Source organism: Centroberyx gerrardi, chromosome 24 (genome assembly GCF_048128805.1).
Source record: "Centroberyx gerrardi isolate f3 chromosome 24, fCenGer3.hap1.cur.20231027, whole genome shotgun sequence".
NCBI classification, from domain to species: domain Eukaryota; kingdom Metazoa; phylum Chordata; class Actinopteri; order Beryciformes; family Berycidae; genus Centroberyx; species Centroberyx gerrardi.
In genome coordinates this window covers 8,106,951-8,134,661 of record NC_136020.1, presented here as the reverse complement: position 1 = coordinate 8,134,661, position 27,711 = coordinate 8,106,951, and the positions used below count along the sequence as shown (strand labels likewise).

General features: G+C 44.6%; 2 protein-coding genes and 1 non-coding gene across 3 annotated transcripts; 1 reads left to right on the top strand and 2 right to left on the bottom strand.

The window, feature by feature from the left end:
* Positions 1–1,546: 1,546 nt before the first annotated feature.
* Positions 1,547–6,129, top strand: cd36 (CD36 molecule (CD36 blood group)). Its single transcript, XM_071905745.1, has 12 exons — positions 1,547–1,669; positions 2,030–2,190; positions 2,415–2,559; positions 3,244–3,399; positions 3,524–3,615; positions 3,804–3,853; positions 3,998–4,067; positions 4,491–4,678; positions 4,792–4,910; positions 5,601–5,674; positions 5,750–5,804; positions 5,947–6,129. Exons 1-12 carry the CDS (start codon positions 1,547–1,549, stop codon positions 6,127–6,129), a joined length of 1,416 nt encoding a protein of 471 aa, XP_071761846.1.
* Positions 6,130–7,302: 1,173 nt separating this feature from the next.
* On the bottom strand, positions 7,303–27,209 carry sema3c (sema domain, immunoglobulin domain (Ig), short basic domain, secreted, (semaphorin) 3C). The gene is made up of 16 exons (XM_071905684.2): positions 27,069–27,209; positions 26,211–26,273; positions 23,033–23,152; positions 20,771–20,861; positions 19,319–19,438; positions 19,014–19,156; positions 18,799–18,913; positions 18,097–18,166; positions 16,472–16,616; positions 16,024–16,246; positions 13,542–13,630; positions 12,882–12,923; positions 12,474–12,631; positions 11,203–11,270; positions 10,315–10,445; positions 7,303–9,497 (listed from the first exon to the last, which is right to left on the bottom strand). Exons 1-16 carry the CDS (start codon positions 27,177–27,179, stop codon positions 9,048–9,050), a joined length of 2,139 nt encoding a protein of 712 aa, XP_071761785.2. The 5' UTR covers positions 27,180–27,209; the 3' UTR covers positions 7,303–9,047.
* Positions 15,564–15,673, bottom strand: trnal-caa (transfer RNA leucine (anticodon CAA)). Its single transcript has 2 exons — positions 15,636–15,673; positions 15,564–15,609 (listed from the first exon to the last, which is right to left on the bottom strand). It is a non-coding gene; the product is annotated as a tRNA-Leu (tRNA).
* Positions 27,210–27,711: the final 502 nt, after the last annotated feature.

Genomic DNA, 27,711 nt, shown 5'->3' with positions numbered 1-27,711 from the left:
GATCCTATAATGGAAACCAGGAAACACATCAATGATGAGTTTTCGCTGAAAGACATTAACACATTTAGCAGCTGGCAGAGGAACAGAAAGTCCATAGCCTGTGCCCACACACGGTGAAATCCAATTCAGATGTTGCAGTTGCACTTCCAAGAACTACAAGATGAAGTCAGTCAGGTGAGACGCTTTCTGTTTCGTCAAGAATCTGCTTTAAAACAGACAGACTGAGACTGGGCTGAGACTGAGTGGGATGAGACATTCAAACCAGGCTTTCCTGACTTGCAACATGAGGTGAAGGAATGGTGGTGCTGCCCTCGAGTGGTAAAAAGTAGACTGACAGTGCTGCAGAGGCGGGGGGTGCCAGTTTTTGGGCTGGGCCACAGGCACGGCACTATATTGCCCTGGGGTTTAACATTACATTAACATTTTAAAGTGCATATGCCTGGAGGCGTGGCCAGAACGGCTCAGCCATCACAAGGGACACCCAGTCTTGTGGCAAAACCAAATGAAGCTAACTGCATGCTATGCCAGTCTATGCAATTATTATTTCGGGGAAGGGATAGAGAGCAGAAAGGATAGAGTTGAGGGAAAATGAGGCTTGAACAATATCACTCAAAACCAACTGAACCAACAAAACCAACTTTTTTTTTTCTTGGAGTGTGAAGGAGGACTTTGACATCTCTCAGACGACACATGTACAGCACCCAATAAAGTGCTCATTCATGTTGCAGTGATATATCAAGATAAGCCTGGAGAAAAAAATCTGCACGAGGAAGAGAGCAATTCACTTTATTATCCCACGTGAAACTTCATAAGCATGAGTATAGATATGCTTTTGGAATTGTGTGCTGGTGCTGATAATAAATCTAGCAATTCCATAAGTAGAATTGGTTTTATCAGATTTCTTTTAATCTCTCTCTGATGGCAACTATTACATCTTGCCCACCAAGGCACACGAGCGGCATGAGCCATAAATGGGAGAGGAGAGGAGACTAGAGGAGAGGAGGGTAGAATAAAGAGAATACAATAGAAGAACAGAATGGGAAGGAGTAGAATAAAATAAAATTGAGAAAAATAAAATGGCATGGGTCTGGGATTAGAAATGCCTGAACTTCGTTTTACCCACTACCTCCCTGTGCTCCACCTCTCAGCCAACCCCCCCCCCCCCCCGCAGCCTTACACTGTGACCCAATGTGGCTGGTATCAACTCTCAGATAGTGCTTACTGATACCTGGAAGGGGCACAGCTCCATCTCTCCTTTGAACCTTCAACCTTTTCCAGCAATTATGTAACTCCCTTTATAAGGAGTCCCTTCCCTCCCAATAAGGAGTTTCAAAGGTGTATGTACCTTTACCTGGCCTTGTCTGGTCCGGCATCTCCTCTGACGGTACTGCTGCCTCTGCTGCTGCCGCTGCAGCCGGGACGCAAACACAGACAGGCTACACACACACACACACACACAAGCACACACCACCAACACAGAGACAGAAGGAGAACAGCCTGCCGGGCGGCCAGACGGACTGTCGGACGGAAGGAAACGCACACCGCCATGGGCTGCTGTAACAGAAGGTGTGGGCTGATCGCCGGAATGGTGGTTGGGTCGGTGGTAGCCATCCTGGGAGGCATCCTGATCCCAGTGGGGGACAGCATCATTAAGGGGACACTGGAGAAGGTATGGTGCTCAGTTTCACCCTGGGTCGGTACAGAGGAGTGGCAGCGAGAGTGTGCGTGTGCATGTGTATGTGCAATGATCAAGGTGAACCAGGAGAAATGGAGCGAGAGGCGTTCCAACTGGTAAACAAGAAGCTCCAGAAAGCAGCATCTGTGATTTGCAAGGATACAGCAAGGCTAAAAACACGATAGAGAAAAACTTGAATGGTTAAGACCTTTTTTTTTGTGTAAATTATAGGGCATTCGTGTCTTTGGTAAAAGAGCCAAAATCGTTCAGATGTATCAGCAGTGGGGCTGCTGGCCTGCTGGCAATTTTGAAGCTTGTTTAAAAATAGATTGTCTGTGTGTCTGTGGGGTGCAGGAAGCTGTCATCGAGCCCGGAACGATAGCCTATGACAACTGGGTGTCTGATGAGGCATTGGTGTACAGGCAGTTCTGGCTCTTTGATGTGCAAAACCCCCTGGACGTTGTGCAGCATGGTGCAAAACCAGTGGTGATGGAGAAAGGTCCTTACACATACAGGTAAGGTTGATTTGTTTACCCCTTTTGTCTTGCATGTACTCTTGCTTATCATGTGTTCTAAATTTGATTTGAACCATATACACACATGAATGTTGTCCACTTCCTCATTTGGCAGCTGTAAAACCAATCATTTTCAAGTCATTTGGTTCATCAAATCTGATTTCATATGATCTAAGAAAAGTCTGTCTTTGTGTGATAAGTGTGTCCCTCTCCTCCTCCTTCAGGACAAGGTACCTACCCAGAAGTAACATCACAGCCCACCCCAATCACACTGTGTCCTTCCTGCTGCCCGCGGGCGCCATCTTTGAGCCGTCCATGTCAGTGGGACCAGAAGAAGACAATATCAGCTCCCTGAACCTGGCTGTGGCTGTAAGTGAGTGTCACCCCACTGTGTGGCGATGGCTCATCTTCTATACCTGACTGAGGGGGTTCTAGTTCACTCCACTCCATACTACACTGCACTTAGCTGTACTGTTAATAGTTACCTTTTGTCAGCCAAGCCAAGCTATGCCAAGTCAAGCTGGGCTGCATTGCAGTAGGCAGCTTGGGCCTGCAACCATTCACTATAGCAAGTTGAAGTGAGAAAAAAAAGTGTGAGAGAAGAATTAGCTGTGCCAGCACAGTTCAGCTCAAATTGGCAAAAAAAAAAACACGTGAAAAGCAAATGCAAATTGCAGTCGGCCATATTTAGTATGTTTCAACCATAGACTGTAAAAAGGTTTCAACATAACAAGGTTGATGGTGACTGGTGGTGTAACAACACTAGATGCTGGTGATAAGATTGCTCTTTGGAAATTGATATGGCTCAAATCATGTGTAAGCAATTATTCCAAGTAATTATGTAGTATCTGTAGTCATAAAAGAGGATTATTTTTTTGGCCTTTCCCCTGATGCAACAGCAGCAGTAATTGTGTGTGCAGCAGTTTGACAGTAATGTGTATCATTACACTACAATAATGTTGCTTTTTTATTTGACATCACCAATAAAGTGATTGTAATTTGCTGATTTTCAATGTCTTCCAAGATAAAGATCGATGTTTCTGGTCTCCTCAGGGTGCGTATTCGCTGGTTCCCAAAAACCTGCACTTTTTTCTGGAGGGTTTAATCAAGTCAACCAATTCCTCCTTGTTCCAGCAACGCACAGTCAAGGAACTCCTGTGGGGTTACCCAGACCCCATACTGAAAGGAAGTGTGGGCCTTTTTGTACCTGTAAGCAAGCAAATATTATAGACTTATACTTCCATAATACAACATAGAAGAGACAAAGTCTACCCATGTGCACATTAATAATGAAATCACTTGCCATACATACATACCTGTGTGTTTTCTCTAGTACAATGGTACCTTTGATGGCTTCTACAATGTCTACACTGGAAAGGATGACATCTCAAAAGTGGGAATTATTGACAGGTGGCAGGGAAAGAGGTGAGTCTCATTATGGATCAAGTTAAGGAGATAATGAGCAGACTTAGCCTGTTGACCCAACAATCTCTCAATCAGGTTGTATAGATTTCGACAAGTGAGGATCCAGGAAGCATTGCTCTTTAGGCAAATGAGGCCATGTCATGCCAAATGATAAAAAGTTGTCTGACAAGTCTACTTTTGTCCAACAGGAGCGTAGATTTCTGGAACAACACATACTGTAACATGATCAACGGAACAGGTGCGGTTCATGCAGCAATGCCTACTGTTTGGGATTATAGAAAAGATGACAATTATAACATGCTTTTATAGCTCTGAACAAAGACGCATTACCTTTCTGACAGACTTCTCTCTCTCTCTCTCTCTCTCTCTCCCTCTCTCTCAGATGCTTCATTCTTCCCTCCCTTTGTGGACAAGAAGAAGCCTCTCTATTTCTTCGTTTCAGACATCTGCAGGTGATGAGGAGTTTCATTCTGTGGGAGTAATGTGATTTGATGTGTAATGATGGCTCTATTACCTGAGCCTTATGAACTGTGTTTTGGTAATGTTAACCTCCCATTGTTGACAAATTTGAGCACTGTAACCCTTTGGACATCTTACTCTCAGTAACCACTAGAGGTCAGAGCTGGCCAATAACAAAACCATAGCAATGGACTTCCATTCTACTGAAATGAGTCAGTCTGATCCAAAGTGTATACAGTATGTATATGTATGTTATCTATTAGAAATGTACTAGAGAAGTAGCCCTCAAGCTGTGCAACACCACATGCGTTTGGATCAGGAAAACATGGTATTCATGGGTACATTAGGTTGGTTGATCCACATCATGATGGTTATGGAAGACTCTTGAACTAACCTCTCTGTTGCACGGTCCTCAGGTCTGTGTCGGCCAAATTTGAGGGACTCGCGGATCTGAAGGGGATCGAGGTGTACCGCTACACCCTGCCCCCCTCCACCCTGGCCTCCCCTAAGGAAAATCCCGACAACCAGTGTTTCTGCACAGACCCAGTGGTCACCAGGGACTGCGCCTTGGCCGGAGTCCTGTCCGTCAGCACCTGTCGAGACGGTCAGTACCTGCAGGTTCAACTGCTGAACCGGCAGCAGCTTTTGGGGAAGAGAAGGTGTTTGCATTTGGTTTGTGCATTTTGAACCCTCATTGTTCCCTCGTTGTCTAAACAGGAGCCCCCGTCTACATCTCTCTGCCCCACTTCCTTCATGGCAGCCCCTACCTGATAGAGGATGTGCTGGGCCTCAGTCCCAGCGAGGAGCACCATGTCACCTACCTGGATGTGGAACCTGTAAGTGCCTATGACCTTTTACCTTTATGTAGATATATTTGATGAAGTGAATTATCAGATTGTGGCACACAAAAAGTTTCAGTTTTAAACCTGCAATAAGTGATATCAGACCATATAACCAATCACACACTTGGGCCAGCTGTGTTGCTGTTTTCACCTCTTTTCTAAAGCTTGTTGTCAAATTCTGGTCTGGAACGAAGCTCCTCCCACTCCCTCCCGTAACTTTTTTTTTTAAACTAGCTGTTTAAAAGCGGCCCTCACCCCCTCCCATTCCTGAAAATGTTCTCATAATGGCGGAATCGATGAAGTGAGCGAGTAACCTTAGTAAACTAGTAAACTTGCTACCCACCTCTTCACTTGTCATTGTGGGACATGTGACCTTCAGCGGGAGAAAGATCTGGCAAAGCGAGACTGGTAACCGGCGACACTTAGCTTAGCTGTTAGCATTTATGCATGGTGCTTTGCAATGTTTGTCCTTGGTAGGCCTCTGTAGTGCAGTGGCTTTGCTGTGTGTTATTTACACTGTGTTGCGGTTTCTGTCCCCCTCTAGTGGTCAGAAAATGGTGCTTATTGCAGCTTTAATAAGTTACTTTGGCCCTAGTGTACATTTTCTCCATGCGGATGGCTGCCTCAGCTTTTGGCTCCAGCAGTCACGATGCTAACCTGATTTTGTTGGTGTTTTTCCATCAGACAACTGGGTTCACCCTGGGGTTCGCCAAGAGACTGCAAGTGAATATGATGTATGGACCATCGGACGTCATCACGTAAGTTCAGTTTTTAGCAACGTTCGAGGCAGAATCATGCACTGAATGCACAAATAACCAACTCTTTCCATCCAGGGTGCTTAAGCAAGTAAAGAATTACACCATATTCCCTGTTGCCTGGCTGAATGAGGTAAGATATTTAAAAAAAAAATGAAGCCCTGCAATAATTTATGGTCAGCAGATTTATCTGGGGAGTGCATGTTACTCAGTCTCTCTCTCTTGCTCTCTCTCTCTCTCTCTCTCTCTCTCTCTCTCTCCATCTGTGGAACCAGACGGCTGTTTTGGATGAAGCGACAGCGGAGATGTTTAAGAAGGAGCTCATCGGCCGCATCGAGCTGCTGGAGACGGTACAGTCCACACTGATCGGCGTGGGTGTGGCCATCTTCTTGCTCAGTGCTATCTCCTTGTGGGTACTGAGCTGTGTAGAAAACAAAAACAAAAGCAGGACCGTGTGAGTGAATCAGGCCGAGTTGCCTTTAATGTGGGAGGTGTGGAGCACAGTGCGCTCACGCTGCTATCCGACCTTTGACCTTTTGATATTGACTTGCACTTTTTGTAACGTCATTGTTATTTACAATCTTTCTTTCTTTGATACCAAGTGTGTGTGGGGGGGAATACTGTGATTTTGTAAAGTTCGAGAGCTGAATTCCTTTGGCAATTATTATTTCATACGTTATTCATTTAATTGCAATAACCACTGTAACATTAAATCTCAAGTCAGGGATTTCGAGAGCAAGTGGAGACTCCTCTGAACTGTAAGGTTATTAATCTCCACAGAGAGAGAAATAGGTTTTATTCTACATCCTGTGAAAGAAATGTACCTCTACATGATAGCTAAACTTTAATCGCATAACTGAAATATTAATATCCTGTGCTGAAGTGGCGCCTTCAGAATGAATAAAAGGTGAAAAGAGGATTTGCATTGGGTGCCATACTCCTACTGTTGGTCTCAAAGGATTGTTCCAGTCTGAGGTTGGCTGAAACAAACCTCTCTATTGTGCATGTTGAAGCAAAATGATTCAGTTTCCTTTTCACCTTGAGTGGCCCATAAATCAAAATACGAAGTGCTAGGGCATGATTATGCTGTGGTTATGTGTGGTGCTTGGGTTTGTTTGGTGAGAAAGCAGTATTTCTGCCCAGCAGGAGCCCTCTCTCTAGTTTTATGGGTTTTAAATGACCCTCTGCAGCCTCCTGGCTTGCCTTGATTCCACTGTTCAGTCTGGAGCGTACAAGTCTCACATACAAGGAAGTGTTTCATTGAGACAGCTCTTACTCGTCTCTCTGGGATTGGGCTATTTGCAACCTTGGGGTATCCCAGGTATACTGTAGGCCGCACATTTCCCTTTTAAATGTATTGGGTTGGATGGCAAAAACCTGAACCCACTTGAGCTACCGCATATTAAACCCATACATTTTCCAGGCTGCCAAAATTCCGCCCATCATGTATCTTAAAAGCAATATGTGCCTGTTATATAGCATTATGTGCCACACCAACGAATCTACTGAGCGGACAGAGGGATGATGTCATGACTGTTAACAGAAAGAGTGTGCTGACATTTTGAGAAATGATACTGATAACAATGTCTGACAATGGATTCTGTGATCACTGTGTGAAATTAAAATTCATTTAAACAGATTTATTCGGGCTGTCATTACATTAATAAATAGAAATACATAGGTTTCATAATAACACTGAAATTACACCGACTTGAACTTTGACATGATGCTGGTCACACATTTTTATTAAAAGGGGAGCAGGGGGCTGGAGGAGGGAAGGTTAGACTAGAAAGGGTGTGTTGTTTCCAAATGAAAATATATATTGTATCTCTGCAATTTGCAGATACGCTCATAGTTAGTTGGTGAAATATGTTGAAATTATATACACAAGGGTCACAATGAAAACACATTTCCACAAAAATTGGCACGACATTAAGTTAAACGGATGAAACAAAAAAAAAACTCTGTACACAAACAACAAATAATCTCTATCTACATTTACTATGCAAAAAAAAAAAAAGAGGCTATTCACATATGTAAAAGGAGAAAGTCAAGCGGACTATCTCACAAGCTATCTCACTCACGGTTATTATTTCAGAATTAAAAGCACGTCCACCTTGCTGTACAGGAGGTGGACAACATGGACTCGAAGAAGGAACATTTTCCTTTTCAGCATCGATGATGAGGACTCTCATTTCCAGGTATGACACTAGCATCCATTTACCTGAAGACAAAAACTAAAATGTGCGTGTCTGTTAAGGATTAAGAGTAGCCACTCTACATTTCTGTCATTACTGATGAATTTCATACACATAAACATGCTTCTGTGCTGGAAACGAGGAAAGTATAATACAATATGCAGAGAACAGAGAGTCGATGTACTGCGAGGCAAATGTACAACGTCGGAGTAGTATGAATAAATACAAGAGAGATCATGTACGATGTTTGCAACGGCACACACAGAGTTTCATTATTCTAGTCCGTATTCTACTACAATGTCTATTTGGGTAAGTTTGGCCCGTCCACTAATAAAGTTAAATGTATAGCCTTGTAATATTTTTTATTGGGGCCACTTACCATCTGTGCTTTGTATGGACAGTGCTTGTATAACACAGTATATTATATAATGCTGGGAGGGCTACAATGACAGCTGTTTCTCCGGAGTGGGTTTAATATTAACTTACATGTCGTTTTTGCTGAGCATAAATAGTTTATTAGTTAAAAGTTAATGTAGAAATGTGAGTAGAATCTAATAAAATACTATTATAACACTTAGGATAAAGAGAAAGGGCACTCACTGTCAAACATGCAGATTTATCTCTCTCTCTTACTTCCCTTCTCAATCTCCTCTCTTTATTAGCAAGGTTTCAACTTACCTCCCTTTTGTTTTTGACATAGAACAAATGTCCATAGCGAGCTGGCCCAATTTCCCCTCTAATATCTACAATATGATAAGATCATTGCCTATAGCTGCGTCTCAAGGTGTATTATCATCAGCTGAGACCGCCGTTTATAAGAGGCTCATAAACCAACCAAGGGCCACTTCAGCTTGTGGAGTGACTGCGATGGGAAACAAATGCTGTGTGTGTGTGTGTGTATGTGTGAGTGGGTGTGTGTGTGTGCGTGTGTGTGTATCTCACAGTCATCTGGTCATAGTTCCTCACGCATTCTGTATAAGAAAAGAAATATCCCCGAATAACGCCCATATCTCCCACACCCTCATCCTCTTCTTACATCACACAGCGCGGCTCTGCGGGTTGAGCGGAGAGTTGGTAACATCTGCAGCATCCATAACTTCTGGGTAGGGTACAGAGTCAGAGGAAGACGTGTGTGTATAAGTTTGTGCAGCACACCGCGAAAGCCCCTCCCCCCCCCGTCACACCTCTGGAAGGTGGTTGCGGCGGTTGCGGCTCTTCCTGCGGTCCAGCAGGGGCTTCAGTTTGGCCAGGTCGCCCCTGAGCGGCCCGGGCTGCTGAGGCTGCTGAGGCTGCTGCTGCTGCTGCTGCTGCTGCTTCTGCCGGAGCTGGAGGCTCTGCAGCTCCCTCCTCTCCTTGCAGTACTGCTGCACGGCCAGGCTCTCCGCGGGGCTGAAGGCCGCTAACAGGGCCTTGGGGTGCAGCGAGCTGGCCCACGCCCAGGGCGACTGCTGCTTGTCCGTCAGCACGCTCACCATGGCCTCGCTCAGCACCCGCAGGCGGATCTTGGCCACGGTGCGCTTGAAGCCGTTCTCGGTGGTCAGGCAGTAGTAGAGGCCCTGGTCCGACAGCTGGACGGAGCGGATGAGGAGGCCGTGCTCGGTGGAGACGACGCGGTCGCTTAGCTTCACCTGGGAAGGGCACAATGAGGTGGTGTCATAACCCCATCCACATGGCTTGTAGCAGTGAACTACACCAGAGATCCATTCTGAGTAAAGACTGATTTTCACAGCACATACTAAACCTATTTTTGGATTTAAAACAACCCTCAGATTAAACTGATACTTGGACCCAAAACTACATGCACTGATTACTCCTCTTCTGTAGACTATAAAATCTGCTTGGAAAGGACTCCAGTGATAATAACCCACAGAGCTATAATGATTTATTTCAAGGCCAAATTCAATTCTTGAGGGGAAATGGCTATAAAATAGCCGTTATCCTGAGCCTACTCCACAGAACTGAAAGCTAAATCTATAAAAGATGTGCCTTTATCATGCAGGCGCTCTCTTGCACTGCTCTGTTTAATCTGTCACAGCCTTCCGAGGTGTTCTAACTGTTTAAGGGGTGTCAAATATTTGTAAAATGTCTCCCCGCTGGGAATCCACTCATTAGTCAAGGTCCGTATCATGTTTGATCTGTATCACCACCCATTGTAATGCTCCGTTGCCAGTACACGCTCACAATGTCATTCCTCAGGCAATACAAGCCCTGATCAAGCGTGTGAGCTCATTTGATTGCTATGACATGTTTAATGTTTGATGTAATATTTAAGCATGTGAACAGCCTTGAGACACCAAAGTGTGATGGAGAGAAGAAAAGACATCTATTCATGTAGATCTCTAGGGATTTTTTCATTTCATTTCTTGGCTCCTCATTAGTTTGTGATGTCTCAGAGCTCAGGCAGGCTGCGATGTTGACCTTTGACCTCTCTGACCGTGAACTGACCTCTTTCCTCCTGTCGTTGTCCCGCTGGATGAGCCAGCGGATAGAAGCCTGGGGAGACTTAGGCAGACACTCCAGGAAGGTGGTGTTGTTTTTCACGCCATACTGCGTCATCTCCACCGCGTTCCTGTAAGCTAACACACACACACACACACACACACACACACACACACACAGCCAAGGGAGGAACATCACACGTCATTTGCTGACAGACACAAACCCCACAGATGGATGCATATCTGTCTCAAGTCCCAGCAGTGAGGGTGGAGCGTTGACTTAAAGGCTTAGGCTAACACCTGCAGCACAACCAAACTCCACCCGGCACACTTTAGTTTCTACGGATCATGAAGTAATGTAACCTTTCATGCATCGGAGACTAACTCAGTTTTGTCTTTTTAGCCGTCATTTGTTATTTTTGTTACAGCGGAATGGTTCATCACTCAGCTGGATGAATGACAGGGTAGAGACTAATTAGCGGTAATGGCCATATGGTTGGTCCCACAAGCTCACGTTAATTTAGAGATGTAAACCGTTGGCGGAAATGGAGCACTCTGGGGAGCGAAGCCTCTCCTCTCATTAAGCTGCACCCTGCCAGTCGACTGGGTGAATATTCAGAGCGAAGTATGTAGTACCTGTGCTCACAAACAGGCTCGAACACACGTGCAGAGACACATGCAGACACACCTGCAGATACAGCTTCTACATAAACCACTATAATCCCTTTTTCTTGACAGTTAATCCCATCAGATGTGCACTGTTTACAATGAGAGGACATATGTGTCTTGGAGTTAATGTGAATCTGGACTGGCAGTATGTATAATGACATGCCAATGTCACACTAAAAATGCCACTTCATGCATATATATCTCAGGTACCTAAGTGCTAAATTACCTTTCAGATTGAATCCTCTGCACTGTGTGAGTGGATTTCCATGCATAATGTCTTGCCTCCTGCTTCTCCTGAAAAGGAAGAATTCACAGTTGAAAAGAATAAATACAATTGCATGGGATACACTAAATAGCTAAATGCAGATTTTTACACTCTAACGCGCAGATTTTTACAAATACTTTTATCCCGACCCTCCTCCTCCTCAAATGTTAATGTGATACTGTCAGCCACTGGGGAAGGAGTAGCCCATGCCAAAACAGTATGAGTAACATTTGACTGTGTTATTCCACTCCGCGGTGCACGCTCGTATATAACAGCCAGAGGAAAAGAGGACGTAAACAGCTGACACATTTCAGACACATTTTCTGCAGGAAAACGGGGGCTGCGCGTTTGTTCCGCGACCAAACTAAACTTGACCTGCGTCTGACTGGAATGCCGAGACACACAGCTGGTCCTAAAAGAAACCAGAGAGGGATCGGTTTAGAGGAGAGGTGCCACTCATACCTCCTTGTCTGTGTTATGTCTAGACGGAGGGGATACAACAAACGCAGAATTAGTGACATTAACATCAAAGTGTGTGCTGAAGGATTCCAATGCTGTGATCTTTCTGTGCTCACAGTATTCAGAGCTGTTGTGCCAAGTTCATGCATCTTACCTATATATGAGAAATACTTTGATGACATAAATTATTCGCTGGTTGCAATAGAACCAATCAGTGCATTGGTGTAAACTATGGTTAGACTGATATATCAGTTTGCCAATTTATTGGTCTTTAAATAAAAATTGGAAATCGGTCATCAGTGTCACCCACCTCCAATATGATGGATATGATGCAGTTTGTTTGATTACATATTTATTGTATATTTGACCAATACCACACTAGTTGTCTATGGGAAGCCCTTAACCTGACTTAATTCTGATGCAACATGTTGATCAGATTCCACACAAGTGTACAGGAATATACTTTTATTATTATTATTATTATTATCCTGGGTCCTAGTTTTGAACAGCCGTTCAAAAGCCATATCAGCTCTATGAGTGGGAAAACAACTCTCTAGTCAACACTTGTCAACTCAAAATAATTGTCATTGTATTATTAACACTGGAAAATTCACTGTGTGGTTTAAAAGCCCTTTCAGAGGATTTTCCACCCTGCCAAGAATAGAATTCTCAGGGAATTTAAAAATGTTTTGGCATGAAACTATTTGAATTTAAAGATATTGAACTTTGGCAGAAAATCTCGTCTGTGAACCCTGGTGTAAACGTGTGTGTACCTTTTGCCGGTGGGGTAGAAGCGGGAGCAGCTGAGTCCATCCCAGGCGCAGTAGGGGTCTCTGGCCAGGCAGCAGTCAGCGCAAGCCGAGCCGTAAGCCTGACAACGGTGCAGGGAGACCTGGGAGACCCCGAACTCCGAGCTGACGTACAGCTGTTGCTGAAATGCAAACAGTTCAAATGTCAGCCACCCTGTTTGTCTTAATAAGTGGCCGGCTGACAGGAAAATGAGGCCGAGCGCCGAAACAATTATGCCTTATTAGTCCCCTCTCCTGCCTTTAGGAGGCTTATTATGCACAGGAGATTTCTGGTTCATGCATTACATAGTAGCCACAGACAAATCAATAGCATATTAAAACAATAAAGTTGTACTTGATGTATGGAGAAACCAAAGTTAGACGGATACTTACTTTTTTCGAGGATATTCTCAAGTTTGTAACGGGAGCTTGGTTCTGAAAAACACATACAGGCACCATGTTCAGCGCTCTCTCTGTTGATTGTTATTTCTGTCAAAATATTCTTTCTCACACTTATATCTCATTTATTTGGACAAACATCAGTTTCTCAGGCTTTCCTTGAATAACAAATGGAGCAGCAGAACCAGTCAGGGAGCCCCATTACATCAGTCCCTCCCCAGATGTCTGTAGCTCTCCAGGAGAATTTCATTCTGTCTTCTGAGAATAAATCAAAATTGCTCTTCCGATCGAAGGACCGGCGCGGTCCAGGTGCACTTGAAGATTAAAGCAGCCGTGGCCTTTCGTTTTCCAGTGATCACAGGTTTTAGCGGTTTGAGCTGGATCAGTGGGCAAAGATAAAGCGGCATGTGTGAAGGTTCACCCAGGCCAACGGCCAGGCTCTCGTGGTCTGTCAGCATGTTTCCCATCACTCTACCCTGCAGCACGCAGAACATCCATCTCCCCAACGCCACCCTGTCTCTGTCTGTCTGCCCCTGGCCTTTGTGTTGCGGCCAAGCACGCCCTCCTCCCTGCCTTTGATGTGAGGTGTGCTGGGAAAGAAAAGGAATGAAAGAAAGAGAGAGAGAGAGACAGGCAGGAAGACAGACGGCAGACCTTAAACACTTCCAGTTCCTCCAGGATCAGATCTTCATCCAGGGAACGATTGGATGGCAGGACGATCACCTTCTGCACTGTTCCTTTGTCTGGGGGCAGAGAGCGGACATGGGTCACAAACAGTAACCACACACACACACACACACACACACACACACACACACACAGGACGATCACTCAACAACCACATGAGATACACACACACACCCTCATCCAAGAAGGCCCAGAAATGCTTGAGGTCAGTGAAACTAGAACACAACTTAAAAACCGCCCGTGAAAAAACAAACAAACTCCAAGTCTGTTTTCCCTCGCTCGGGTTTGTTTTTGAATTGGGCATGATAGCCATGACCAGCATCCACAGCAAAACCAACAGTGGACCGGGGAATGCAAGTGCTTTAACTAATGCGCAGGGGAGGACGAGGGCTGCGGAGAGGGCAAAAACGCAACGCTACCATCATCAACAACACCGCTTTGTCCTGGGAGCGTGAGCATGCAGCGAGGGGAGAGGGAGTTACGGCAAGCAGCGGCTCCTGGAAGCGGCTGATAAGAGTCTCTCCCCGTCCCAGAGACAAAGCCTGGTCTCCGGCCCGGGCCGCGGCCAGACAAGCTCTGGCTCCCCGTCAAGAATCCAGGCAGGAGAAACAGAATGGGGAGGCTGCCTGATAAACACAAGCAGCTGTGAGGGAGAGAGAGAGTCCCTGGGCCGCTTTGCTGAATGCTAACATGTGCTCACGCGCGTGCGTGCACACACACACACACACACACACACACACACACACACACACAAAGATGGATTCGCCTTTATTCTGTTTAACCCCAGCATTTTCACTGTAAACAATTTCAGGTTTATATTCTCTGTTTCCCCCAGAATGAAATTTGTTTATGTCCATCTTCAAATCATTGAGTCTTCTACTCAAAAAATGTGTTTTTCTTAAAATAAGTGAAAAATTCTGCCAATGAGGTGACATAATTCCACTTAATTCCACAGGAATTTCCTAGAAACATCTTTGAATTACTAGTATGAAGATAATATCACTTCATCAAATCTGGAAACAAGTTTATTTGCCAAGTTAAATTATCTTATATTATCTTATATCTTAGATTCTTTTTCTAGTTTAAATGACTTGTTATATGTATATTTTTCCAGTGTGTACTACTGCATTAGCAAGCTCAAAGTCCTCTCTCAAAGGACCTTTCCCTATCTGTGACCTATTTGTAACGCTATTCATGCTATCTGTCAAGTCTTGGAATTTGCTGACACACCCACTGTGTCAAATCCCCTCTGTCATCTGTTTTTCTGCTAACCAACTGTGGCGATGGGACGTCCCTCTATAATCATTTGCTTATGAAACACCTCAGTAATGACTCATAAGAGATAAGGATTGTGTTAACATGACTTATTAAAGTGGAGTACTGCTATTTCAGGATGTCGTTATAAATTAGAGCTTGTTTCTAATTGACCTGCCTGGTTAAATTAAAAATTATGTGATTGAGGTTATTGTGGGGGCGCCACTGCCTTACAAAAGAGGGAATGCTGCCATGTTTTAACATGCTGAGGCCAAGATGCAGGTTGTGGTCAATATGTTTAGATTTGCTTACGCTGAAAAAAATATTCATCTTAACAAGTCATTTAATCCGGTATTAAAGCCTTAAACAAAGTGAAATCTGCCCCTGGAGTGAGACAATTGGTGTTTCCAATGCAAATCAACTTGTTTCAAGAATTTTCTTGAATCCAGTGAAAATATCTTGATGCTAGTGGAGTGATATTCTGCATTGTTTTGTGATACAGAAAAAGTGAAACTACAACTGTAAGAACAAAACTTCATTCAGTACAGTGTTGGATGTAGTTTAGATACACACAGAGAGGTGGGGCAGCTAAGCAGGAAATGTTTTTTTAATCTGTTTCACCTTTTTGTGAATTTTCCTGGAACAAATGCCAATATCTTGAAAGAAGGCAGATCACGTATGGAGATAATAAGATAAGACTTTATTGATCCCGTTGGGGAAATTCAGGAAAGTATGTGTCAGAAGTGGGATTCGAACCCACGCCTCCATTCAGAGACCAGAAAACCCCATTACACGGGAAGGTATTACCTTGAGTCTGGCGCCTTAGACCACTCGGCCATCCTGACAATGTCACTGAGTGTGATTCAAGATTCAAGATTCATGAAAATTCTTGAAACAATTTGATTTGCATTGGAATCAAGTGAAATTGGTCTCGACCCAATGGCAGATTATTTCACTTGTTTCAGGAAAAATACGATTTTAAGACTCAATGTTAGACCAAAAGACTTACTAAGATGGATAATTTTTGTAGTGTAAAAATGTATTTTGCTTTTATGTTATCATGTCACAACATTTGCCATGACTTTATGCCTGTCTCTGTGGTCAGCAGACTGTCATACAGTAAGAAAAGATCAGTTTATAATGCTGAAGTTGGCTGTGTCCTGCTAGATACTGTCTGGTCTGTGTGAATCCCTACCTGTGCCCAGGAAGAGGACTTGGTAGTTGCCGTCTGCAGCCATGACCTGGTCCACAGCCACGGTGGTGTATTTGTAGTCAGCGTTGGTGCGAACCACCAGAGGCCTCCTGCCCACCGGGTAGATGGGGTTGAACATGACTGGGTGGTTCCTGACGAACGTCACCACGTCGTCTGGGAACTCCTTGGTCGTCTGGATGTCGGGGGTGAAGGCTCCGCCGGGACACTGGAGAAAGAGGGGAGGAGTGTGTGTGAAAAATGAACTCATTCTCATATCATTTTCCACTTCTGACCAGTGAAATTACATTAATTTAATTACTTTAATTACATTGCATCAATTCAACGATCAGATAAAGTTGAGCAATGAACAATGAGACTTCATGGAATGATACTGAGGGTCTAACGGATGAAATACAATGTCAGTACATGAATGACCTAACACTGAACTCACAGTTCCAGGCCGTGGATAAGGGATGCGGCCCTGGAACGCCACCCACTGGAAGTTGGGCCCCTCTCTGTGAGCGAAGGGCCCGTTGAAGACGGTGAGGATGTCGGCCATGTTGTACACACACACCGCCGAGCCTTTAAACACGGAGCTGCGGAAATGAAGCGCATACTTTCCGTGAAACACAACAGAGAGAAGCAACATCCACGACCTAGAGACCCACCCAGCTCAAACATTACACTGCAGCTCTTCATCAACCCTGCTGTGTCTGAGGATGTCCAAGCCATACAATCTGGGTGGAACCATTGCCACACTCCAGCGGGGACACCTCGCCTCGTTCCCCCGCTGAAGGATCTGATGTGGTTTGACCCAGTCATTTAAAAACCACACATAAAAGAGGCTTTGTTGAAGGTGGAACAGAGGCATATCGCGCAAAGCGGAGAGGGAGGAAGAAACACAGTGCGGAGATAGGAATAACAAAGTGCAGGGAGACCTCAAGGACCTCGCTGTTTGGTTTGGCTGTGTTCGGCGAGCCGGGCTGCACTACTGCAGCCTTCATATGATCCGGGGGTAACAAGTGGATCAGGGGCCTGTGGCTGTGTCACCCTGGGTTAACCAGATGAAACCAATTACAGATCAGAACACATGGATCAAGTGACCATTCCTGTAAACTTCCAAACTTGCCATGCAACCTTACCGGCTATGACTTTCTGTTGAATATGTAGAATTTAATCAGTGCGGTTATCTTGAATTACTTCACCTGGATGTGGAAGGTCAGCACATACGGTATCAGAAGGAGTCCAAATATTTGAAGGGTGTCACAATTTGTTATTTCACAAGGAACATAATAATAAAAAATATTGTGAAGATGAAAATCCTAAGATGTGCGCACACTTAGATGTTGAAGGATTCAGTGAGGTACTGTAGGTGAGAGTTAGGTACAGTTTGTTGAATTTTGAATAATAATCACTGTTTATTTCAGCTTGTGTTAAATTGACCCCGGAGTAAAACTTTGATCAATATTTCAAACACGCTGCTCTTCCTCATCCTCAGGCTGCATTAAGGAGTTTTGGAGAATCTATTTTAAGGAAAGTGCACTTGCAGTGAATATCTTCTGTCTAAATTCTTCAGTTGCGAAGTGAACACCACAGAATACAATTTGACAGGAGATTTTAAGATAAAATGTCAGGAGAGAGATAAAAACTAAGGAATGGTACTCCAATGTCATCTATGCTGGAATATTCTGTAATTAATCCACTCCGCACCCAAAAATTCCTCTGAGATCCATTACTCGGTATTGGTGGAATACATCCATCAATACATCGCATGCAATATATTCCGTATCAATGTGTACTCTAAATTTAGCACTTGAACTTGGCCAGCAAAATGGTACTGATGCACCGCTAGGTCACAGGGAAAGAACATCAAGGGGAAGGCCATATGTTGAAGCCACCGCACTGTAATGGATAGGTCGTCACCTGAATAAGCCGTTCAGCAACGAGACACATGACGGCTCTATCTCATAGTCCCTCTGACAAGCGCACCGCTCCTGCTGATATCCAGTCAGTGATTAGCATAACCGCCGAGGGCCGCAGGAATGTTACGGTTGGCCTCGTCAGCGCCGGTCTTACCTTGTGGACGTGAAGACTCCAAACACCAACAGGCCCTTGGGCTGCTCGGCTTCCAGCAAAAACACGCTCTCTGGAAGGGAAAACACACATGTGCGCACATGGACAAACACACATACACAGAGACAGACGCTTGCTTCAACAAATTCATTATACGCCTTATCACCCCATCCGTGGAGCAAAGACAACCACAAAGTGATGGATGTATGAATTAATAAATGGTCATGTTGACAGATTTAGTCTGGCGGACTGAATGGAAAGGAGGTCTCAAGTGCTGCGAGCTGGTGTTTTCAGTTTCCGAGGCCCAGGTTAAGAAAGCCCTGGGAAGTTATGCTCATAAACCAATACAAACTGACCAAAGACAACACAAAAAGTGTTACGAAATTTGATAAAAGTCTTATATCCTAATCCAGACCAAATAAAGAAAGTGCTATGGATTGTTTGTGGAGAGAGTCATCGCTGAAAACCGTGTATATGTGCAGAAAGTAAGCTTTCAGGAATTAGGGCGGTCTCCAGTTCACGGCCATGTATTTTTGAAATTACAAAGTTTGTTTTGAACTTGCTACATGGGCCGTGAAAATAACATAGGGGCAGGGAAGTCACTCAGCAAATAGAAGGAGAATGTGCGCTTTCCAATACAAGCAAAACCACCACATGAGAGCAGACTGTCCAAATGTAAAGAGCGTGTTCCTCCATTTTACTCACCCAGTTCGTCAAAGTGGGTTTCAGTGCCGTCCTCCTCCAGAACTGAACACACCATCCTGGCCTTGAGGAAGGTGGTCCACTTGTTCACCAGGCTCCGCTGTCCTCCGATGTCATTCTGCACACAAAGAGCAAAACAACACTTGCACAAAACAGCTCAAAACGACAATACAGTACATACAGGATCCATTCATTTGGGCACAGACAAAGACACTCACTGGACACACTCTGGCCACCATGGTGTGGATATTTTTAGTATTTCCACTGTTATCTGTTAGCCTCTCACGGAAGAAGAAATACAGTTTGGCATCGTTGGGGTCTGTTCCATCTGGTATCAGCTGGGCGTCAATGAAGATTGGCTCTGCATGAAAGAAAGTTATAAATGGACAGACTGTCTGTCAGATAACCTTTCCCATAAATAAATTCACCAAAATAAACTCAGATAATTGTGTAAATTGAAAAGGTTTAGTTCCTCAGTTTTTGGCGTGTGTGTGTGTGTGTGTGTGTGTGTGTGCATGCTCACCACTCAGCCACTTGGAGTTGTGCTGGTCTGTCCGCACTGCGTTCCTCTTGGTCAGGCTCCTGAAGATGGCAGCATCTGTCCCCATGAAGTCGATGTACATGCCTGAGAACAGCTCCTGGTCTGGACACGCACACACACACACACACACACACACACCAAACTCAAAAATATGCTCGCACAATTTTATGGGCCCTATATATATACTGTACAGCCTCGTAGACTCTCAACAGAATATCGATTAAAATCCAGCAGCATTTTATCCCTTGATTGATTAATATGCCTTAGGCTGTTTTAAATGATGACCATAAATATGAACAGAATTACCATAAGATTTACAAGCTGTGTGTTTGACTCTCTCAGTGTGCTAATAAACGACTGTGTGCTCTCCGCAGCCGCGCTATGCTTTTTATCATTCCTTTACTCTCACTTCATCATTCCATCAGTTCCAGGCCATGTGTTTTGGAGGATGTGGGGTAAGTAGGGGGATTTAGGGGAAGGGGGGGGTTACATGGCCCGCATCCAAGCCGGCCTGCTCTAAGGAGAGAGTGTCGACAGCACCCAGACAGCCGCAGAGGGTCTTGTACTCGAGGATGGGGAGATACAGAGCAGATAGAGCCTGTTTTTTTAGCCTTTTTTATTGAGTGCAGACACTGGCTCGGATTGTCTTCTGAGTCACAGAGGCTTGGAGCGCTGCATCACTGCCTCCACAGCGCTGCCGCTGACCTTGACTCTATTTGGCAGGCTGGAGGCGCGGTACCCCCTTCCCCTCCCGTCTTATCTGTTCCACTCTCCCCCTCTGGACCCCGTCCGCCTTGTAACGGGACATCCTGAGCCTGTTGATTGGCCAGGCGAGGCTGCTGCTGACACGGCGACGCTCGGGTGTCGGAAAGCAGAGCTGTTCGTGCAACATGTCACCTTAAGTCGTGTCAACACCAACCCGACACCCCTCGGCCAATCAGAGATCAAAGGACAAGGAGGGTGAGGGGGGTGCAGCCCGGCCTGTGAAGTCACTGATAAGGAGATAGTGGCGGCCACATGACAGTCTGACAAACTCTTGCATCCAGATTTATCAAGCTTATTTTGGGATTTTTTTTTTGCGTGAAATCATCAGCACTGGTTTCTGACTGTTTTCAGAATAATGTAACTTGTTTCAGGACATTTACTTGGTAAAAGTGAAATTGTCTTCGAGAAAGTTTCTTGTTTTCTTCATTCTTTTATGATGATTTCTTGAAAGAAGTCATTTTGGCATGTATCAAGTAAAATTTATTGAAACCAGCAAGATTATCCGCCAGCGCAGTGAGATAATTTGACTAAAAATATCACAAAAATAAGCTTGATAGGTCTGGAAACAAGTTAAAATCACTGGACAGCTTGCCGTTTTTTGCAGTGTATTAGGGTGTTGGGGTTGTGGAGAGACAGAAAAACAGACTGAGGACGGCAGGAGGCACCTACTGAGCATGACGGAGACAGTGTTCACTTGGGGGTTGAAGGAGCAGCGTCCTTTGCCAGACTCGCTCCTCGAGTCGATGTGGAAGACTTGCTCCTGCCAGAGAGGAGAGAGATAGAGAGATAGTTTTATATGAGAACTCTGGGATATTCTGCCCAGTGCCCTCTACCACAATAAACATGTGATTATGAGCGTACCAAATGCTCCACAAGGTAGCCCTGCTCAACTTTCCCTTCCTTTTGGTTTAAAAGAAGAGACAGTCCTGGCCTGTCTACCTTAACTGGCCTATGTGGGACTTTAAAAAAGAACATTCCATCTGGGAGGGGAGGAGGAATTCCCCTGCTAATGTGTTGGATAGCCATTTCTCCATCTCAGGTGGGGAAGCTGCCAAATCCTCAACCCCCTCCTTGTGGAGGATTTGGACCGTCCGGACGGCTCTTACAGTAACCTGGGTAAACTGAAGAGCTTCCTGACCAGTGCAGCTTCCTTTAATGGGGATGTGAGTGACGTCAACCGAGGAACACTCTTCCAGGAAAATGTGTCTAAGAGTTGAGAGGTTCTGGAGGTGGACTGACACTGTCTGGTAGGCTGCTAAACTCTACACTGCAAAAAATATCCATCTTAACAAGTCATTTAAACTAGCGTTCAGTGTTGAAAATCTTATTTTTCTTAAAACAAGTGAAAGATCTTCCGATGGGTGAGACAACGTCAATGATAATCAACTTGTTTCAAGTGTTTTCTTTAATGAAGTGTCATTTTCTTGATATGTACTAGTGATCTGCCTTATTCTTCTATCTTGGTTCAAGATACTGACACTTATTTCTGAAAAAAAATTCCTGAAACAAGTGAAACTGCATTCAAACTAAGTAGTTATCTCCTACATTGGCAGAATTTTTCACTTGTTTTAAGAGGAAACAAAACGGAATATGAGACTATATGACTTGTTAAGACGGACATTTATTGCAGTGTGCCATTCATCATGTGTCTGAGCAGTGGTGACATAATTATAAGACACAAAAACACACACCACTGACCTGCCCTGCCAGTGGGTTTGGAGACAACACACTAGTCTGGCACACGTTCACAGGCTAAAGGTCTACATGGTGAGCCTACCGTCAGCTTTCCCGCTACAGCAGCTTGTTATACTTAACAGATCCCTTGTCTGAGACACTGACATGTTGGAGCTCAGAGGTTGAAAACAGAGCAGTCTTCCTTTCAAACAAAAACCCCGAATGACAAAAGGCACCGCAGTGCGGAAAGAGCCTGGTTGGGAGCTCTCCGCTTATTAGCGTTTGGCAGCCGTCCGCAGTCTGTGGCTAAATGTTGTTCACTCAGTGAGCACTTTTCTCCTGGAGGGCTTCCTCGCTCTCACTTCCAGAGCTGTGTGGCCGGAGACGAGAGCAGAGTGCCCAGAGAAGAAAGAAAAAAGCCCTCCATCCATCCTCCTCTATCATTCCCTTCTCTCCCTCTTATCCTCAGCATCTCCTCTCATCTGGTATCAGAGAGACTAATGAGTAAGGTGACAGTGACTTTTTGCATAAAGTTGTGGATTCTGAAACTTACCATACGATGACACACAAATTCCTAATCGTTTTGTGAAAGAATGTGCTATTGTAAGAAATGATCTCTCTCTAAACTGTCATGAGATTACAGCAATCCGGTGTGAACTGTTGTGGCGGACACCCAATTCATACAGTTCCAGTGTTGGGTGGTGCGCATTACAGTAATGACATTACTTACTTCTCCCAATAACAGAATTTCAGTCATAATACTGTAATTACCAATCATAATATAACTCACTACTTTTGTTTCCACCCCCTCTAAATAACCAGAATGTATCCAAAAACTATATTCCACCCAAATCCCCCAGTGCTTTTCCGTAATTAGTCATCCTCTCACACACTAAATGAGTTTAGATGAGAAATGGCAGCAAAGTTTACTTGCTCTGGGTGGCAGTATTCCCACTACTTTGCTTATATTGAGCAAAGGGATCACATTAGCATTCAACACCAACACTGGTTTGGTTTCCCTGATCGTCCACAGGAGTTGAAGCAGAGTTATCCTGATTTATGAAGGTAAGAGAGGACGCGATGCCAATGTTGAGGGTGTAACAGAAATGTAATATACCGAGTAGAGTAATGAATTACTGGTCCAAGGGTGTAACAAGTAAATTAATACTCCAGTATTCCATGCTATCAGTTAACGGCTAAGCTGACCAACAGGCCGGTCTCCCAAAACCTTAGCAGGAGTTAGGTTGAGTGTCCCACCTCTGGTCTCCGGCCCCTGTTCATGTAGACACAGACGGGACTGTAAGCTCCACTGCCGCACATGAACAGGTGGGTCCTGTTGTAAGGCTGCACCACCCGGATGAAGTTCCCACAGCCATGCTGGAAAAAACACAGGCAAACGAGGAGGTGAATACAAAAAGTGGGTGAGAAATCACAATAAAAATGTTTAATTCGAGTGAAATGTTAAACCTACAGTGTTTCACCTACTCTAAAACTGAAACGCACTATTGGCTATTTCTATGTTATCTTTTTTATATGTATTCAGACTTTTCTTATAGAACAGTAAATACATTTTTTGAGATATTGAGGAATGAATAATAGCTAACAATAATATTCCAAAATAGATACATAGCATTTTGTAATGAAACCATTCAACTTATCTCTCATGGTACAATTAAGAAAAAATATTTTTCATTATCATTCAATATCTTTTTTTAATTTCAGCAATGACACATCAGTAATCCTGAGACAGGCACAGCAGTAGATGAGGTCTATTTCCTGGTCCAGGGCCAGGGCGTACGCCAAATCCAGAACCTGTTTATCGCTTCTGAAGTATCCTATTCCACATGAGTGAAGTAATTCAAACTTATCTCGCTTGTTATGAAACGGTTATACAATCACATGCTGCACAATCAAACTAGTCCAGCTCTCCCTGCCCTGGTATTAAGGCCAGTGGAAAAAGAGCGTCAGTGGCGTATACAATATTTCTAGGTGAGGCCGACTACTGATCTCTCTCCATCTCCACTTCCACTTCCCAACACCCGGGAGCAGCGGGAGTGCTGGGCTTTGTGGGTAATTAAGTCTGAGCCCGCAGATAGAGAGGAGCGGGATAGAAAGTAGAAGAGAGAGAAGGGGGTAGAGGAGAGAAGAGAGCTGGAGAGGAGAAGAACAAGTATCCAGGGAGCCGTCAGGAACTTGGCCATCGCTGCAGGAACGGCAGCTGCTGCGGCTCTCAGTCCGCCGAGAGCCATCGCCGAAAAAACAACTGCATCTCCAGCCATCACACACCCATATCTGTTATTTTCACCTTCTTTATCGCTCGCTCTGTCTCGCTTTCTCCTGACTTTTATCACCCATCCATCTCCGCCACACTCTCCTTCAACCCTCACACACCCTGGGGTCTGCCCATATCTAATGTCAGTTTTACAGAGCCATATATATGCAGCCGCGTCCTGTGTTGTTTTCCTCTTGCGTTTCCTATCCACACACACATCCTTTATGACTGTTCCAGATGAGCAGCATCGCCTCACGGCCCCGAGTTCAAGTGGCAATCGCACGAGTTTAAAGTGGAGGCTGTTGAGCCAGGAGCAAACAGACTTAATCTGGTTTAGGTCTTCTGCATGGAGAGGCTCAGCCTATATTTCTCCTTACATGCCACCCTCCGGCGGAAACAATGTGCGGTCGCTCTCTGGAGGCCCGGTGACCACAGATTCTATCGGAGAAGAGGAACTTAATATATACAGATCGGGAGGGTAACCATAACAAAGTGACGGAGCGCTCGGATTCAAGATCCCCAAATAAAGCAACCCTGTGAGGAATGAGAACGGCATTACGGAAGAGAGAGACTGGAACATACTGAGGTAGAGAGAGAGGGTAGAAAAGCACAGCGTAGGAAAAAGTGACTGAGAAAGAAAGAGGGGGGTAAGACAGGAAGAGAAAGTAGAAACTGTTGGAGAAAGAGAGCTGGCTTGGCAGGGGTGCAAATAAGAAAGGGATGACAGAAGAGAGAAGAGGAGAGAAGGGGCTCCACACAGAGATGGCTCACCCAAATATTTGTGGGAGCCTGTCCACAGCGGCACAAATCACCCAGTGACTAGAAACAGCTTCTCCTCTACTTCCTACAATACCATGTTGTATAAATCCCTGGCACTGTACCTCGGCTGCTGTCAGAGGCTGGAGAAACGTTGGCCCATGTAAGAACAAATGGGCAGCGTTGGTGGTAGCGTAATGCTTTTTGCGGTAACATGCACTGAAACTTTACACGTTAGGTTTTCAGTTCATGTAAACAGTTTCTTGCGGTAGTTTCTTCTTTGGAAGCAATATTTCCCAACATCTATTCTATTCTACTCCTCTGCACTCAATATTCTGCTGCACTCTGCACTGCAATCTCTGCAGACCACTGTGCATGTTGTTTCTTCAGAGCAGCCCAATTAGCAGAAAACAGAGGCGGAGGAGGCATCAGTCTTCAGAGTCTTACGTCTTCCTTAAATCTTGTTACGGCTCAGAAAGCGCCGCTCCGTTCTGTGCACAAATCAGGCCGGGTTATGAAATCCTTAGACAGAAGAGCAATGAGCTGTGTCCCATTTGTGAGCTTTGATTCGGGTTTATTTTTCTACGGCAGTCCGCGGCCCTCCTCCCACGCCTCCTCTCTCTCGTCTTGACAAACAGGGCCGATGCCAGGAGGACTCAGTCAAGCCGGGCCAGGCAGTGACCCGCTAGACATCTGCAGCCTGCTACACATGTGGTCGGACCCGGGATACTGACACAAGCTCGCAGATGGGAGAGGAAATCCCCGGAGGCAGCAAGCACAGAGTTCCGGTGTAGACCCACTTCTAGGAACTGATCCGGGAACAGCTGACACAACCTCAAGTCTAGAATCAGACCATTGTGGCAAAAAAAGATGGATATGATGCAGATTGATTGCATATTTATTGTGGAATTACTACACTGGTTATCTATGGGAAGCCCTTAACCTGAACTGATTCTGATGCATTTTGATTCTACACAAATATGCATGAATGTTTTCTTCTTCTGCTGCTACTTCTTCTTCATATTATTATTAATTCAACAGAGAGTTTTAGTGTCCCATGGTTGCTGCTTCAGAGGCTCTTCCACTACAAGAATAGAAGTGAAAACACTGAAACACTTTTTTTTGGGCATGGAAATGGTCAACTTTAAAGATATTGAATATTGCACAAAATAACCACTATTACCAGCTTAAATCTAAAAATATCGGTAACGGTAACGGTAACGGTAACGGTATCGGTATCAGTATAGTATCGTATCGTATCGTATCGTATCGTATCGTATCGTATCTTATCGTATCATATCGTATTCTATCGGTACCTGTATCAGCCTTCAAAAACCCATATTGGTTAAACCCTAAAAAGAACTAAGTTATCCAAGATCAGGATTCTGGGAGGCTGAGTGTCCTTACCGTTGGGTCCTTGCCAGCCATTTGACATTCCTCTATCTTGCTGGGGGACGCAGGCCAAAACACCTGGTGGGAGAGACAGTGCAGCGGCTTAATAAGGGACCAGTGGACAACATGCTGAGGCCAGCTGAGAAAGACGGTTTCTATCAGACTAGAATGAAAGAAAATCACAGGCAAATTGTTTGGAAAACTAACAAAACAACCACAACAAAATCTTGAAAATGGGTTATAAAAAGTTTTAAATCTCGATAGAAGTTTCAAAGTGGAACAGTCGGCGATTACAGCCTGTGACAGTTGGCGGAAAATGCGGTGTTCTCAAACCTGGGAGAGGTGCTTTAAGGTCTAGCTCAATGAATATATCAAGCAATTTACTTGGCAAAATGGATGTGGCGCAGCACTCCCCGGGGGAACCTAAATGCTTTCCCATCTGTTTATGCTCTCCATGCCTGTCAATTACTTTGACGATAACTCCTTCACTGCGCACTGAGTCTGCGTTATCAGACAGCTTATGAATCCATCTCAGGGAACTGAACCAATTTAGAGGCTCTTCTGACTAACCCATAAATGGTTCTGATCATGGCAAATATATAGTAATTTGCATAAAATCACACGGATGATAATAACACCATTGTAGCAGTCTTATGATGTGTGTCATGCTTTCAGCCATTAAATACACTACTAAATTGAATAGACAATTTCATTTTTATTTTCCCCTTTTTCGTGGCTGGAGAGAAGAGATACCAGATGCCAGCGCTGCATCAGAACGTTTTCCACCTGAAATTTATATTCATATGTTAACAAGAATATATGTGTGGAGAATCAACACTTAGTTATAGACCGTAATGAGATGGATGTGCTGACCTTCAGTGTGCCGTGGGTGATGTTGTTGATGTCCATGGAGAGGACATGGTCCTTGCAGCCCACATACATCCTGTCCTGGTCCTCGTCCATCTGCAGGATCCTGTAGTCCATGGCTTTGTCTGACAGACTGTAGTGTTCAAAGGACTGGGACGCCTGCAGGTCTGAGAGACACACACAGAAAAAGGTTAAGAAAAACACTCCATAGCCACTAAGGTTGTGCATGACTAGTTTAAATTGGGATTTTCAGGTTTCAAGACGAACATTCAGGGGTGAAAGTCTGAATGCAAAGTCACTGAATAAATAGCTATCAAAACAGCTCTTGCAAGAATTTATTACAACATGAAGATCCTGTTTATTTCACTTTCACCCAGCAGATTCAAGGGAAGCCCAGACTACAGAGTATATGGTGCGGGAGATATATACTGTATAAAAAAAGCCTTCCTCCAGAGTTTCTCCAACTCATTAAAAGCGCATATTGTTCTCACACACGGAGTAAACATCCTCAGACAGTTATTTTGAGCCCGTTCGCTCCAGAGATAGAGAACTCTCCACCATACCATCAAAGCCCTTCACTGTTGAAGCCAAACTCATGCATATTTATCACTTTTTCAATCTGTACTGAGAGCTTTTGGGGGGGGGCAGG

What these genes read in the sequence shown, in the direction of transcription:
- cd36 (XM_071905745.1), top strand. Translation starts at nt 1,547, where the DNA reads ATGGGCTGCTGTAACAGAAGGTGTGGGCTGATCGCCGGAATGGTGGTT. An exon ending in TAACATGATCAACGGAACAG is followed by an intron (nt 3,854 to 3,997) that starts GTGCGGTTCATG and finishes CCTCTCTCTCAG; the next exon opens with ATGCTTCATTCTTCCCTCCC. An exon ending in TTCGTTTCAGACATCTGCAG is followed by an intron (nt 4,068 to 4,490) that starts GTGATGAGGAGT and finishes CACGGTCCTCAG; the next exon opens with GTCTGTGTCGGCCAAATTTG.
- sema3c (XM_071905684.2), bottom strand. Translation starts at nt 27,179, where the DNA reads ATGGACTACAGGATCCTGCAGATGGACGAGGACCAGGACAGGATGTAT. An exon ending in ACAGGGGCCGGAGACCAGAG is followed by an intron (nt 20,862 to 23,032) that starts GTGGGACACTCA and finishes CCTCTCTGGCAG; the next exon opens with GAGCAAGTCTTCCACATCGA. An exon ending in AGGAACTGGAAGTGTTTAAG is followed by an intron (nt 12,924 to 13,541) that starts GTCTGCCGTCTG and finishes TGTGTTTTTCAG; the next exon opens with AACCAAGCTCCCGTTACAAA.